Raw genomic sequence first — 17,213 nt, 5'->3', positions numbered from 1 at the left:
CCGCAAAAACTCGCTAGTACTTTCAGAGAACAGCACGTACACGCATTATACATATAGACGGAACGAACGGCATAATCATTATCATTTATTCGTCGCAATCCATGGTATTACAGATCTAGGTACAAGACTTTCAGGTATTACTTATACGAATTACATAACTCTTCCTGTTAATAGGCAATATTTTAAGATAAAACTTGTATAATATAATACAAGATTACAATTGTCATCAAAATTCATTGACGTACAGAAGTCAAATACGTTTTTAAACTGACGCAAAATGATACCAGCATAATAAAAATTTATCCCAATCAGTAAAGATGAGTCTTTAAACTTTTTTCATTTTAAGCTAGTTTTGAAGGAACATAATACTTAAATTCGACTGTAATCGTATTGTTTTAAGATAGTTTACTGCGGTTTTCAACCATTATAACAGCAAATCAAATTTAAATGAGACGAAGGCAGATATTTATGTACCCTATTTTTTGAAATACAATTTATCTACTGGTATACTTTCTCGTGTGCGTATATGATTTAATGTCAATATAATTGTCAAAAGCAAGAAAATCAAGCTGTCATTTTCATTTGAAGAAGTACACGTGTGCTCCGGTGTAGCCCCAACGGGCATCTGACTTGAAGAAGAATTTTGAGTGATGTCGTCAATGTATGGAAATTGTTCGAAAGTTTACATTTGAGATTGAATTTCTGTGTTGTCTTTGTGAGTAAAAATATAAATCGATAATAAATTGGTAGCTGAATTATCTAGCTTTCAGAATCATACAATAATTCAATTACTGTCAAAGACAAAATTGTTTTGCTTCTGTCTCAAACGGAACTCCATATTTTGATTTTTTGATACTTTTAGTGTCGATTTGTAGAGAATAACAGCAAATTTAAAATATAATGGCACAAAGAGTCGGTACACGGTTTCTTCGTGAACAAATTTACGTGTAATTTAATGCAATTATTAAACACTTATTGAACAAATTATGGTTACAAAGTGAGGTCTAAATCGAAAACGTCATATACCGGCCCCTTAATATGCAAATTAGCATTTCTGTTGCCGCTATAGCAACAAATACTAAAAACAGAATAAAAGAAAGATTTAAATGGGGCTCCCATACAACAAACGTGATTTTTGACCAAAGTTAAGCAACGTCGGGAGTGGTCAGTACTTGGATGGGTGACCGTTTTTTTTTTTGCTTTTTTTTTCGTTTTTTTTTGCATTATGGTACGGAACCCTTCGTGCGCGAGTCCGACTCGCACTTGCCCGGTTTTTCAATTAAAGGACACGTCTAGATCGCGTAGTCTTTTTCTAATGCTAAAAAACGAACTATAATCCCTAGTTCAAATTAAAAATAGGAATATTTTGTATGGTGGGCCTTATGCGGTTCATAATGCCGGCTTCATACTTACGTTCTCATCGAATATGAGCTTGTGATACAGTGTAGAGAAGTCATCGAAGCTGATCTCGCCTCTTTTGTTTGTGTCCACCTCCTGTAATCATGTCGTACAATTTAGTTTTAAAAAAAAAGAATCGTTATGTCACATCTCAAACATAGGCAAAGACCATGCAGTTAACTTTGAGCACTCTTGCTGCTAAAACCTTGTTGAATATGTAAGTTAGACTGAGTGAAAGAGGGGTAGATTTATTTATAGTCCTTGACTTAAAAATGTAAAAAAAAACACGAGACTCGATCATTCGACCTATGACTTTTTGCCTAAATATACACCAAATTGAGTATTTAGCACACAATATTACGACCGAAATGTATAAATACCGTATTGCCGTAAAATGTGAATATTTTGCTTCCCACTATTTAATTGTACTCCTACAGTTTTTATTTATGAATACTATATCACAACCTTAAGTGTTACAACATGGTAGTAGTGGTGGTCTACTATAAATCTGCATATGTGATAGAGGGGTGAGCAGTCAAACCCGATAAGTCGAGATATTTTATTTATTCAAATAAGAACTCCATGCCCGTCACACATAGTTCTAATTTGAATGAATATATATCTCGACTTATTGATAAACATCAACATACCAATATAATAAATATTAAATCCGCCTTTTGTACGATAAGATTTTTATTGTGCAATAAAGTTAAATAAATAAATAAATTGAAGTTCGAATTTTCGAGCAAGGTCGGCTCATTTTACGGTGGCTAAATTAATTTTTAGCAAACCGTAAGGACTAGAAACTAGGCTATAATTTACCTGGAATATGTCTCTCAGCTTGCTCGTCGATATCTTGCAGTTTATCTTTGGCAGGAAAGCCTTCACCTCTTTCAGAGATATTCTAGAAATATATGGTCACATTAATAAATAATCGTATTAACATAATCCTAAAACTACTTAAGTACCCTTATGCCAGGATCGCACGTACCGAGTAGAGTGGCGAGACAGTAAAACGAAGTATGAAATTGTTGCTAGGCCGAGTAAAAATTCCATACTTCGTTTTACTGTCTCGCCACTCTACTCGGTACGTGTAACCGAGCCCTTATAGGGTGTCTGCACTGTCTGCTAGCTGGCGCGGTTGCACGGAGCGGGTGAGCGGGTTAACGACAAATAGTATGAGCAACGCTGACTGGCGCAGAGGCCTACCGCGAACCACGTTCGACGTGTTGCCTCCCTGTCACTTACGTACAAATTTACAAGTGCGACAGAGAGGCAACACGTCGATCGTGGTTCGTGGTAGGCCCTCAGACACGTGCGACGAATTTTACGTACAATGTCACCCGCGTGCGTGCGTCCGCTCCGTGCACCCGCGCCAGCTAACGGACGCCCTTAAAAATATCGATAAAGTATGTCACAGATTTCAATTACATATTTACATACACTTCACCAGTGGTGCGTATTTATTTAGTTTTCTTTAGAAAGTCGAATTTTACTTAGTATTCTTTCTCTTAACGCATTTACTCCAGCGCGGGCTACACGCTACGTTCGTAGTAGTTCGTAGACGTTAACACGTTTTATTCCGATTACTGCGCTCGCCTAGGGATAGAGAATCCGTCTAGTGGATCGCTGGCAGTGAATGTGTTAAGATAAGTAATCAACAGTCTGGAATCTAGGCAAGCTATACTGGGAATTGGGTTCTATGAACACCGCGCCACTGCTATTAAATAGCATTAGATTGGCAGACTGTCTGAGATGGGCTAACAAGTTTAAAACACATACGAAGTTAACTCACATTTATAGACGCGTCTAACGCGAATTTTACCCCCGTTAGACCCGTCTATAAATGTGAGTTAATATGTTGTCAAAACGCGGAAGTTTTAGATATTATAAATAATTTATTATATTTGCATTCTTATATGCGAGCATTGCAAGTAATTAAACTGAGAGGAAAATTTGAAGGTATTCTCATAGCCTGGTCAATAAAAGTGGAAAATAATTCACACTCAGTGATTTTTAACCGACTTCCAAATCTCAAAAGGAGGTTATCAATTCGTGTTTGTTACTCCATATCTCCGTCATTACTGGACCGATTTTGAAAATTCTTTTTTTGATTGTATGTGTATGCATATGACATTCCACCACGGCGACCTATGATACAGAGCGAAACAGTCTGCTAACAGACAGGAAACGCTACAAAAGTTTTGATACAAAAAGCCAAGGTCGCATGAGCCCTAAGTACATTATGTTTAATGTAATTCGCACGGCAGCATGGCGCACAGATCACTTAATACTAGATGAAACATATAAGCTGCATGTCAGTTCATACACATTGGCGCCTTTATAGTATGGGGGTCTTCACTTGCAAGCGGGACATCGTCACATCGTGAATAGCGCTGTTACGCTTACACATCGGAACGGCGGCGTGCTGATCCGCAGGGCGCTCCAAATGTGTGAGCAAGACAGCATCATGCTCGTATATGGCGATGTTCTGCTCCCACTCCGTAGCGACGTCCGGAACCGCATCCGGATAAGACCGTTTAATTTACAAGTAACGGAGCGCCTATATGTGTGACGATCGCGACCCTTGGCAATCGCTTCAATATGCAGAGTCTGGGTTAAGAAGTCAATGGCGGGGTGCAATGAGCGCAGACAATACATTATACAAGCGGATATTGAGCGTTACATAGATTGTATGAGAGTGAATAACAATCTCGATGCAGTTGAGCCCTAGATTCCGTCCAAGCTAACTTTGCACCGATTTGAACAGAACAAAATGACGGGGCGTCATTATAACTACATCACTATATCATTATATTTTATATTTTTGCCACTGTTCATTATTTAAATGTTGTGTACTATCCGTTTCCGTGATTCACTCGTCCATGGCCCCGACGGAAGACCAGCGTTGGCCCATCAAGGCTAACACCATGCTGAGTCGGGACCATTTCGTGGCTATTTACTTGTTCTGTTATGTAATGATATGTGTTGTAATGTTAAGTGTAAATTTTAATTTTCGTTCTTCTTTTTTTCTCGTTTGTCTGTTACCAATTTTTTATGCCACGAATAAACTATTTCTATTCTATTCTATTCTATTATATTCTATAAACGTCATATTTTCATAGAAATTTGACATTAACGATGACGTTGCCACACATTCTCATTGCGATTAGCATGCGGAGTTAACTAGGGCCGACTCTATGTCCATCATGGCTGAAGTAGAAAGCCAAGAATTTATTGTTATACTATATGTCACTAATTTCGAAGAAATTTGCTATATAATCGATCTAGCTAGGTGTTATCTTTGGGAAAACGCGCATTTTTGAGTATTTATGTTTTCCGTGCAAAGCTCGGTCTGACTCGCCCACCGAGGGTTTCGTACTTTGATGTACTATGATAAAAGCTAATGTAGATTGCTTTAAACATGTTATTCTGCATAGTTAATTTGGCTTATGACTGTATCACCATCATTATGAAAATGATATAAGAATTATTTACATATTAATAATAAAGGCAATGTGTGTAAGACTGGTATATAAAATATTAGGAAAGAAAAATATTGGGAAGTCCGTCATAGGGCAAGAACTGTAATATTTGTACACATACTTCGATGAGACACAGTCAGAAAGGAAGAACTTTGCTTCTTCTGCTCTACACACATTAGGGGTCATCCATTAATTACGTCACACCGATTTCTAGGTTTTTTTACCCCTCCCCCTCATCACATGTCACATTTTCTTGACCCCCTCCCTCCCCCTATACGTGTGATGTAATTAATGGATGATCCCTTAGTAAGGAGAGTATATTACGTACAAACGCAAAAGATAGAAGCGATGAAAGAGCTTGTAGACTGTCTTACCTGATACACAGTCTTCCCCACATTGACCTTAGAACCAGCACAGTAACACTTACTTTTCATGTGAGTTCTCTATGGCATAGAACTCTTTCCGAAGCCACCTTTCAATCTGCAGCGGGTACGGGGCATTAATTGCCTCATCCACCAGGAACCTGACTCCCTTCACCCAAGCCTCGCAGTCTTTGTCTGTTTGCGCTGAAACATATGCAGTCTATTTCAAATGCACAAGCGCAGCTGCCGAGGTATAAATTTGCAAGCAAATCACAACAAAGCTGTCCGTGAAAACATTCCGGGCTATATTTATCTGTATGCTAGTTGCCATTGTAGGTGGCTAATCAAAAGAAGACCTTAATGTTATAGCAGTAAGGTTTGCGCCTTTAGCGTTTCAATAATAATACCAATCAACCATTGCAATGACTTAGGGCAAAACTGATTCAGATTCCGATTAAATTTTAAATAGATTCATAGAATTGTGAAACCTGAACCTTTTTTATGTAGTCAGTCTTGGGCTATGTTAGGGCTATAGTAATAGATAGAACACATGTAATACTAAAAATAAGTTTCTTATATAAAAAAAGTCTGAACAGTATAAAGAATGGTTTATGCTAGGACAGCATTTGATGGCATTGATGAATTAATTAACATTGTATTTGCTTTATTTGTGTATTTTCCTACAGGTAACCCAAAAAACTTAGGGCTAATGTGAAAACACAAACATCCTGCATAAGCTGTGCCCGGCAGTGAGATGTATAGGGTGGCCCAAAAATATGTAGACTATTTTTTTACCACGGCATATTGTTGATAATTTTAACAAATGCTTGTGTTTATGTATCATAGCTAAAGGAGAATATTTTGAAGATAGTATGTTTTGTTTTGGTTAGATGATTGTAATTATATTTTTTAATTACATTTTGTAAAAGACTTGTAAATAAGTAAAATAGTAAATAAAAAATGTTGACAACTATTTTTTGGGTTAATGATGACCATTTCATGTACAGTGGGATCAAAATATAGTAATATAAAGACCAAATATAGTAAACTTGTATCTAGCTGTAATAATTCTAAGCAAAGAGTCATGATTACAAAACCATGTAATATTAAAATTAAAGAGTTCGTATCGTTATTTGCCATAAAAATTATCACAAGAGTCTTACCAGCAAATGAGGCAGATCGCAACTTAAACTCAGTGCCATAATATATCGTAAAGCACTTGGAGCTCTCCAGACGCTTCGTGTCCTCGGGCCAACGCTCGAAGTCCTTCGAAGACTTGCCCACTCTGACCTCCTTAATCTCCCGGATGTCGAGGGCACCCTCATAAGCGTGCCTTTGCTGGCTCCCACTCGACGGCCGATACCAAATCACCTGGTGAGTCTCACGCCTCACCGACAGCGTCCGCTGGTCCGGCCTCTTCCGCGGATAGAAGAGCAGCACCGTAGACCCTCGTTCTATATACGATATAAGCTGATCGGCCTCGTGAATGAGCCTGTCGCCGCCGCCGTTATAACACACGGAACTCATCGCGATTTATTTGCTCACGCGGCCCGCTTATACTTTTCCAACAACATGGAATATATTAATTAAAAACTAAGGATTAACTTAAATTATTTCATAAAAAACTTTCAGTTCAGCCTAAAGTTAATAAAGCAAATTGAATTCATAAAATCTACACTGCACTGTGCAACATTCCGCTGTCTGTTGTTTGTTTGACACTTCTGACCGACTGAGGTGACTACTGTGCTGATTGGATTGGATCATGATTGGATTGTATTGTGTGATTTGCGTGTGAAAGGAAAAGCGATATCTGAAAACGCTTTCGTAATTATGTTACCAGCCCTGAAAAATACAAGAATAGACCTTAAGCCCCCTCCAGACTATGCACGTGAATCGCGGGCGAAGCCGCGAACCTCCGGGAACGCGAGTGTGGAGTCGATTTCGCTGTCTACGAAAATCGACTCCACACTTGCGTTCGCGGCTTCGCCCGCGATTCACTCGCATAGTCTGGAGGGGGCTTTAGCTTATCAATTTTAAACATATTTTAAAGCTATAACCACAGAATAATTAATAGTACTACCCTTAGAGGATATAACCAACGGAGACGCCATGTCTAAAATTTTCGGTACAAAATAGTCTGCCGTTTTTTGCGGGGGAGGGGCACATCAAATGTATAGGTACGTCATGTCAGATAAACGTCAGTCCATACATATGGTTGACATGTGGTTGACCATTGGCCGCCTATTTTCGACAGAGGGGAACGCCTGTTAATGGCGGCTCCATTGTTAATTACTCCGAGGTACTACCCATAGACCCAGACCTATTACATAGATGAGCTATACGCGTGCCTCCGTGAGGGACAAAACATACGCAAAGCGACAATATTAAAAACACGTTTTAACATTCCTAACAACAAACCAAAAACAATCGCACAATGACCTTGGTACGGTGCGATAGTGTGTTACGGCCTTAAAGCCCCCCATTCACACTCCTACATTGTAGTCCGGCTCGCAGGACTGCGGAATAGGATATAGCTCACACACCGCCTACATTGTAGTATGCCTTGCAGGACTACGGAGCAAGAAATAGCTCACACACGATACTGTTTTGTCGTCCATCATCAGTACTGCTTCGTTTCTTACAAGTGTCGGTCTACCTATTCTTGAAAATGAGTGTGGGAGAAGAAACTGCTAAAAATTCGCTAGAAGCCTCCTCCACACTCGTGCGCAATTCACGCGCACAGTCTGGAGGGGGCTAGAGAGCGTCATATTTCTTAAGGCCCCATTCGCAAGGCAGCTTTTTCAACGCGCGTTAAAAAAGAGTTTGAATGACACAAATGGATAACCATGTATGTATTCACACGACATAGGTGGCGCTTTTTATCAAGCGTTGTTGGATTTTCGACTTTAAGCCTTGGTCGTTAAATCGAATGTAGAGTGCGGACAAATTCAAGCGCTTTTTTTTATCGCGTTGAAAAAGCTCTCGTGCGAATGGGCTTAGTATTGGATGCAGGCCACACACGTAACCCCAGCTACACACGTAACTATAAATCGTAGCGATCCGATGTGTCGGAAGCCGGTGTTGCTCGAAGGTAGCGATTAAACTGTGCAGTCCGAACTGCGCAGTTCGGACTGCACAGTTTAATCGCTACGATTTATCGTTACGTACTTAGAGGATATAACCAACGGAGACGCCATGTCTAAAATTTTCGGTACAAAATAGTCTGCCGTTTTTTGCGGGGGAGGGGCACATCAAATGTATAGATACGTCATGTCAGATAAACGTCAGTCCATACATATGGTTGACAAGTTGTTGACCATTGGCCGCCTATTTTCGACAGAGGGGAACGCCTGTTAATGGCGGCTCCATTGTTAATTACTCCGAGGTTACGTATGTAGCCGACATAACGATAAGTCGTAGCGATAAAACTGTGCAGTCCGATTTGCGCAGTTTTATCTACCGTGTGTATTGGCAGTTGCAAATTATATCAGAAAAATCGTTGTCGATGCGTTTGCACAGTTTTATCGCTGCGTGTGGATGGCGATCGGTCATTTCGGCAGTACTTCACGTAGCTTGAACTAGCTTGCTTGTGTGCGCACGTTCGTTCCTCAAGTAAATAATGAAGAATGTAATGAAAAATATAAAAATGAATCCGTATTTCTCTTGGTCACGGCATCACGCGTGAACGGCTGGACCAATTTCGCTAATTCTTTTTGTGTTAAAGTTGGTCAAGCAGGTCTTGTCAGTAGAAAAAGGCGGCAAATTTGAAAAATGTAGGCGCGAAGTGACTTCGTCTCATAGAAAATTTGAATTTCGCGCCTTATTCTACTGACAAGATTTGCTTGACTGTCTATATGTTAGTTAATGTCAGGAGAAGTTTCTTATGACAGAAAAATTAAGAAAGTTGCGCGGAACATTAGAAATTTTAAGAAAACTTAACTACCATATTAACTTTGATGACATGGATAACATGTTTCTTGCGTGAGCTTCTGCGGAGAACTGACGATCGACGCCGATATCGGAGGCGTGTGGAGGCACTAGGAACGTTCGATTTATCTGCACAGTCGGACTGCACAGTTTAATCGCTACGATTTATAGTTACGTGTGTAGCCGGCATAATACGTAGGTCACTCGATAAGCTTTGAGATGCCCAAATTTCGAAAATGGAACGCATCCTGAATTATATGTTTTTAAAAATAGAACACAAGTTGCCGATTAGCTCCAATTTAAAAAAATAATATGTTACAGTAATTTTTCTAAAACGGTTCCCGCGTTTTTTCTTTGAAATATAATGCCCTCGACTATAACTTCACCCAATTTCATTTAAAATATTTAAATTAGAACTTTACTTATGTTATTGAGTATCATACTGTCCTCTGATAGTTCAGCTTAAAAACATCGAAATGCCGGGACCAGGGACAGGAACCGGTTACCTTAACCGGGGTTTTTCATAGGGTTATTTTAGAGGTGTTTATAAAAACCCCTACCATAACGGTAACCGCTTAATAAGGTAACACTTTGATTCGGTAACCGTATCAGATCGAGTTAACCTCTGTTACCGGTAACCGAAATAAAAACCCAGTCTATTCAGTTACCTCATTATGAGGTTTTTGACCAGTTCAAACGATTGTAATCTTTACGCACACTTAAATTCAACTTATTATTGAATAACCGAGGTTGGCATGGGCGGTCTATGAAGCCTCCAGCACAAACAAGTTTTTTTGCCTTTCCTTTGTTTATCTTTATACCTATAAGGTAAACCAGAACTTTGGGAGTATTGTCAAGAGGGCGCTCGTTTTGAATTTTATATAGCAACAATTTGTATAGTGGGGACAATGGAAATTGGCAGATGATTTTTGTTTTATTCCGACAACTTTAATAAGTGCGAAGTTTGATGTTTGGATATTTCTTCGGTTTTTACGCTATAAAATTCGTGAATTTTACGACGTATGACACATAAATCAAAATCATCCAAATCTATTTTCTTTTTTTGTTTTCTTTTTTTTAGGTTTGGTCGTTTAATTCCGCCCTTACGCCCTTCGCTAGCAATCCGTGATGCCGATGCATGCGATACACCTAATACACAAATCAAATTATTACAAGACATCAACCAAATCGTGACGACCTGACTATAGTGACATTTGTCCATAAGTTTGAAACTTACCCGTCAATTCAGGTGCTAATTTCGTTATGTTTTCTAATGGAAGAAATTTCTCTCCCGCACGTTTTTTTACCAATAAATAACTATATACACTAATTACAACTTTTTTCTCTGTAAAATCTAAAACTTTCGGCATGATTATAATAATTCACACGAAACTAGACAAAGCAATGTTTACATTGTCAATATTGACAACTATCATAGAGGGTAGATGTTGTCTATTATTAAAATTGTTGCCATTGCTAGAAATTAGTACCAACAAATTTCCGTAACATGGCGCACCCTCAATAGATCCTGGTTCACCTATACTTGTGTGGTGTGTTCTCATTATAAATATTATTATATTATAACTAAAATAATTAAAATAAATAAATTAAATAAGTTTAATAAATTAAATAAGTTTAATAAATTAAATAAATTAAATAAGTTTAATAAATTAAATAAATTAAATAAGTTTAATAAATTAAATAAGTTTAATAAATTAAATAAATTAAATAAATTAAATAAATTAAATAAATTAAATAAATTAAATAAATTAAATAAATTAAATAAATTAAATAAATTAAATAAATTAAATAAATTAAATAAATTAAATAAATTAAATAAATTAAATAAATTAAATAAATTAAATAAATTAAATAAATTAAATAAATTAAATAAATTAAATAAATTAAATAAATTAAATAAATTAAATAAATTAAATAAATTAAATAAATTAAATAAATTAAATAAATTAAATAAATTAAATAAATTAAATAAATTAAATAAATTAAATAAATTAAATAAATTAAATAAATTAAATAAATTAAATAAATTAAATAAATTAAATAAATTAAATAAATTAAATAAATTGAATAAATTCAATAAAATAAATAAATTCAACAAATTCAATAAATTAAATCAATTAAATAAATAAATTAAATTAAATAAATTTAATAAATAAAATCAATAAAATCAACAAAATATAAATAAAGTAAATAAAATAAACAAATTTTTTAGTATTTTTTTTAGTTCTGACGGCACATCACTAAAACTACTTTAATGTAGCAAACCAGTAAGCAACCGATAATAAAGGTTACCATAACTGAATGAAAACCTGTTAAAACCCTTAACAAAAACCCTATCGCGATGGGTTTTTGAGATTAACTCGGTTAAAGGTTAGGGTTACAGTTTCAATAAGGTTACCATTACAATCAGGTAACAGTATGATAGGGTTACCGAATGATACGGTAACCGAATCGATTGGGTTACCGAATTGATAGGATTAAGCGTAAAGAGGGGTTTTCCGGTCCTTGGCCGGGACGTGCCCCTAGCCAGCCATGTGTTCAAAGTCGAATGTAAGAACTTCACTTCGCTTCGCTCGCTCGTTCGATTATATTAAAACATCATTTAGCAATATAATAAAATATCAAAATATGAGCACGTCGCTAACGGTAGGTATAAACTGCGTAGGTGAGCTACGAGTATAAGATAGATTAGCTTGATTGTATTTGCTGATGAGTTTATCAATAGGTCTAAGTAGTGTGCTCAAGAAGGAATTATTATTATTTTAACTGCTTTTCTAGTCCATCAATCATACAATACAAATATTTTCATTTTAAAATGTACACTACCAATAACTTTATTGGATAATTATTCGTGCGTAAGTGGATTACCTTCGAAAGTACAGTCAGCAGCAGATGTCAGATCAGAGGATCTACTGCGAAAATAGAAATTTCATTATCTAACGCATACTACATTTTCGCTATAGGCCCTCAGGCGCGGATCCAGGATTTCGTTCAGAGGGAAGTAAACTAACAACAGGGCCACGTTTTATAAAGGGCCGTAACGTGTAGGTACCTAATCTGTTTGCAGTAACCTTATTTGTTAGCAAGGGACAGACAGCGACTTGCACTTTACGGCCATTTATAAAACGCGACACAGAAATTACTAGCCCATATTAGATTTATATCTGGGTGAACATATCTTTGTTCCCTTTTGGTTCTATTCGCATGCAGCATTCCACGGGCTGTCCCGTACAAACGCATTATATTTCCTGTGTTGCAACTTTTTTTGCGGTATTTAAAGCAGGCGATTATTAACAAGCTTTTATTAGGTGGACCTGTAATATGTAACTATGTATGTAATGGAATCTAAGGTAACTAATTTAACCATCTTCCAAGGATCGTAACGTCATGAAAATTGGCAGCTGTATCACAGTATAATAAATAGTACTAACGTAGCTGTATGTAGTTCTGGCGGCTTAGCACGGTCGCGTTTTTATCCCTTGTCACTGTCACGTTCTAACAAGTATGTAAGTGCGAAAGGGACGCGCATAGTGATAGTCGATAAAAATGGAACCGTGCTGAGCCCGCTGATGACAATACAATAATATGGTACTGTCGAACTGATCTAATGATGGAGACAGGAGGTGGCCATAGGATGTGTGAAACAACGCAACCTAATTGTGTTAGGGGTTTTTAGAATTGTCTCGATGAGTATTAGTCGTACCAAACATGTACCAAAAATGAAATTTTTGCCAAAAACTATTTATTCTGTGCATATTTTTGACCATTTGTCATAAGCCCCCTCCAGACTATGCGCGTGAATCGCCGGCGAAGCCGCGAATGCGAGTGTGGAGTCGATTTCGCTGTCTGCGAAAATCGACGCCACACCCGCGTTCGCGGCTTCGCGCCGCGATTCGCGCACGAGTGAGGAGGGGGCTATAGAAAAGGAAACTCTTATGATAGGTACCTGCAAATCTTCAGAAAAATCCACTGAAATATGAAACCTATGGAAGTGAAACGTCAACGAATAAAGCGTGCCACTGTGACGTCATCTTAGGACTAAACATGGCGGTTTTAGTGCTGCCCAGAAGATTTTTACTGTTACTAGGTTTTATCGATACATCGATACCTTTTTAACGTTCTCGGCTCATTTTATTTAAAATACTAAGTATGTATTATTTGTGCAGTTTATGTTTTAATAGGAAGTAAGTAAATAAATAAAAATTCTTTATTAGTATATTGTTATGTGAAAAGATACTTTGATTGAGTAAGATGTGTGGAGTCTAGGACAATTTCGTGTTTCAAATTTGACAGGTAAACGAGATGACGCTGTACTACTCAATACATATTGCGATTTTTGCGGTAACACTGATTTTCAAAAGTTGACGTTTGACAACTTAGTGACCGCAAAACATATGGCGCAGTACAGCGCCATCTGTTTTGGATGTCAGAATAAGTGTACGTGTTTTTCTTGGACTTTACCTCTCTATTACAATCAATTGTGTTGTGTTGCTAACCCTGAAGTCTGTAACACACTACCGCACTGCACCTCGACCTTGGTGCGCCGTATCTATAAGTGAGAGCGATACAAAATTCAAGCTTATTAAGCGACGGGTAAAAAAAAACAAAACACCTTCAGAACATTTTTTTATTACAAAAATAAGGAATGACTTCCGCTCTTCAACTTCTTCAACATTTATTCAGCAAATAGGCCACAAGGGCATTTTTATACGTCAACATTGAATTTACATACAAGCAAAAATAATAACAATACATTAACCATTTTATAAATTACAACTATATGTATATGGTCTCTTAATGTCGAATTATATAAAAAAACTTTAATAATGATATAAAAAAGCCCGCAGGGCAGCTTGTGGAGTAACGACCCCACGGACCCGAGTGCTCCCGAGAGTCGGTCATGGTCTCCATCTCCAGCTCTTTCTTTTTATGTTCATTTCTTGGTAAGCTATAAAAATGATTTAATTATTAAATTAAGATAATTTAGTTGGTTTGAAGCGGGGTAGCATGATAAAATAAGAAAACATAAATAGGTAATCATAATATATCGATATCAAAGTCGATAAATAAAGTACAACCCTAGCTGAAATGTTTACATTATTTAAGCGTAAAAATATAGTTAAATAAATCCAATCACTTCATGATCTATAACTGCACAGAAGAACCTTGCTATTTATAATGTGAAACATCCTTAAATTTCCCAGGAACATTAACAATAATCAATATTTTTCATGTAAATTATAGCGTACCTGTGTATGGTTAAAGATGGCTGATTTGGTGGTTTTCTTATGCCGCACCCTAATACACTACACACTGGCATATTCGCGACGTAATTATTCACATTTGGCTTCAATTATTTTCAATCACAAGCAAAATATTGAAAGATAATTAATAATTTTAATTTTCACCACGACTTTTTGACAGGACAAGTACCGGCTGAACTGACAGACAATGACATTTGGGTGACTAAACATGGCGGATTTTCGGCCGCATTAGGTATTTACGTATTTTCATGGAACACTTTATGTCCGTACTGAAATACTGTCACCTTTTTTTGCTATGGGTTACAGTACTGAGTAAAAACGAGATAGATATATATTTGTGTGTGTGCCGTCAAAATGGGTGCTATTTCTATAAGCAATTGTACGTATAGAACAATAAGGTGTATTCGGGTATTACCGAATGTCGGATAATTCCGAAATTCAGATGAAAATCACCCTTAATTCCATCATAATAAAAGTCTCTTTCGGAATTATCCGACAGTTTTCGACATTCGGAATTACCCGAGTAAACCTTATGTCTTGTCCCTATTATATAGGTCTATGGAAAATTCGCGTTTGTACGGGATAAACCATAGACTTATAAGACTTATAATTGACCGAAGCGAAGCGAAGGTCTACGTTTTGACTCGGGCATTTTGCTTTCGTATGTCCGGATGTTCTCCTCTACAGGTCGCAATTCTTAACCGATTCTCGTGAAATTTTGTGACCGAATTTTATGACTAAATAAAATTTTTTTGTCAATCCGGTTTTTGGAAATTTTTAAAAATAGCGGAGTCGTGATACCTGGCGCCTAAACAAATAGTCGTATCGATATCATAAGACTTTTTTCTTTTTGAGACATGTTTACAGAGTTAATAGCAAAAAATGCAGAAAAAAATTATCGCTGGTTTAGGCGGTATTTAGATATTTAATTTTAACTAATTTTAATTTGAGAAGGAGTAGCTAAATTTCGTCAACCCATCTAAGAACTATTTGGCTCAGTTTGTAAACGTTCGCTTTTTCTGTTTGCACAGAGGGTCTGGGTTCGATCCCCAGTAATTGTATGCTGGGATATTATAACTTTTTGTATTTTTTTACACATAAATTTCGTATTGTTTTTCTTTAATTTACTATACACCGTGTTATTATTGAATTCCGTTAACTTCGGGGTATAGTTAAGTACGTTTATAAGAACTAAATGGCATAGTTAATTTTCAAAAAAAAAATTTTTTTTTGTTTTCTTTTTTGTTTTTTTTTTGTTTAAAAAGTAATTAAATGTAGCATATAGCGTTGTTGTAACACGGGCATTACATTTAACTCAACCAAACAATTGAAATCTGTGACATATCAATGTCATTTCGTACATCAATCGACCGAGATTGTACTTAAGTTTAGTAGCAAATGTATGAACTCATTCTAAACACTAATCAATATGTAAGCCGGCCCTAAGGCAAGTGTACACGCTTGTAGAGGCCTTATAGTAAAAAAATAAATTATGGATTATCTCCGAAATGGACTTAATTAGAACATCGATGTCTTTGAGAAAGTTACTTGATTTAAGCTCAGGAATGCACCCTTGAAATTAACGGAAATCAAAAAAAAACACGGTGTATTTAAAGCTCTTAGCACCATGTTATTTCAAGCTCTGCTCGCGAGGTCTACAGCTCACAGAGCCACTAGTATATAGAGACGGTGTCTCAGCGAGCTGTCACTATTGCCACTTTTGTTTAGTGTACGATTAACAATGAGGCCCACCTTGCTGTAGCCATGTCGATAAAGTCATATCGATAAACTATCGACATTTCTTGCAATTTTAATTTTACTTCAAAGGTTTAACGGTACCTAAAATGAACAAAAACGCTTTTATTCTTTATTGTGGTTATCAGATCACAATTTTATAGTCACGCCAACCAAGGGAAAGTTCAGATATTTAATTAAAATACATAAATACCTCCTAAAATAGGTGTTCCGCAATAATTGAATTATATTATTATATTATAATATATTCATTATCCATTAGCATTTCAATTATGTTTATGTTTAACGAAGATATTGAAGCTTCAATTAATCGCTATTGCGTTCCGCTGTGTAGCGTTTATCGATATATAACATGATTAAAATCGACTTTTCACATCCCTAAAAGAGCACACATATACGCTTTTACGCACACATACACAGCCTGGGCGCATCACAAAAGGCAACACTTGATTTGAAGTCCATCTTGTCAACAGTATGGTTGTCCTTTTTTGACAAACGGCATTTTTAAAAGAGCGAGGAGAGAGAAATGATACTAGTTGCTGCGCCGTGAAAGAGAACAGAAAACGTTGGGCCCTTGGGATAAACGGTACACAATTTCATGGAATGCTCCAATACAGGATTTTATTAGGTTATTATTAATGAATATCCTGATTGGTATATAGGTAGAGTTAGACGAGTTAGACCGAGAAAAGTCTGTAGCGATTTTGATAGCACACGCAGTGCAAGTGTTATTTTAAACGTCAAACTGCTATGAAATTTATGACGTATAAATAACACATGCACTGCGTATGCTATCAAAATAGCTGCAGACTTTTCTTGGTCTAACTCTATCTACTTACGAACACAGTGAAAGTAAAGAAACACGTGTTAAAAGTTGAGAATAAGAAAATACTTAAATCTCTTTTCACTTCTCATGCTCAAAAAGTGCACCTTTATGTCGTGCGTAGACCACATAAAATCGCATTTTATGCTCTAGAGCATAAAGTAAAATCATCTATTAC

At 36.6% G+C, this 17,213-nt stretch overlaps 1 protein-coding gene across 1 annotated transcript in view; it reads right to left on the bottom strand.

Annotated features, from left to right (window-relative positions):
* The window catches only part of LOC134804039 (1-phosphatidylinositol 4,5-bisphosphate phosphodiesterase gamma-1), a 34,594-nt gene extending 27,644 nt beyond the window's left edge, over positions 1 to 6,950 (bottom strand). Inside the window, exons 1-4 of the mRNA XM_063776917.1 lie at positions 6,409 to 6,950; positions 5,311 to 5,449; positions 2,221 to 2,302; positions 1,414 to 1,494 (exon numbers count right to left, since the gene is read on the bottom strand). Of these exons, the coding sequence (XP_063632987.1) occupies positions 1,414 to 1,494; positions 2,221 to 2,302; positions 5,311 to 5,449; positions 6,409 to 6,772 (666 nt within the window). The 5' untranslated portion in view covers positions 6,773 to 6,950. The remainder of the gene's footprint in view (positions 1 to 1,413; positions 1,495 to 2,220; positions 2,303 to 5,310; positions 5,450 to 6,408) is intronic.
* Positions 6,951 to 17,213: the final 10,263 nt, after the last annotated feature.

This window comes from Cydia splendana, chromosome Z (assembly GCF_910591565.1).
Source record: "Cydia splendana chromosome Z, ilCydSple1.2, whole genome shotgun sequence".
Lineage (NCBI taxonomy): Eukaryota > Metazoa > Arthropoda > Insecta > Lepidoptera > Tortricidae > Cydia > Cydia splendana.
The sequence above is the reverse complement of the archived record's forward strand: the minus strand, read 5'-3'. Positions and strand labels throughout refer to the sequence as shown.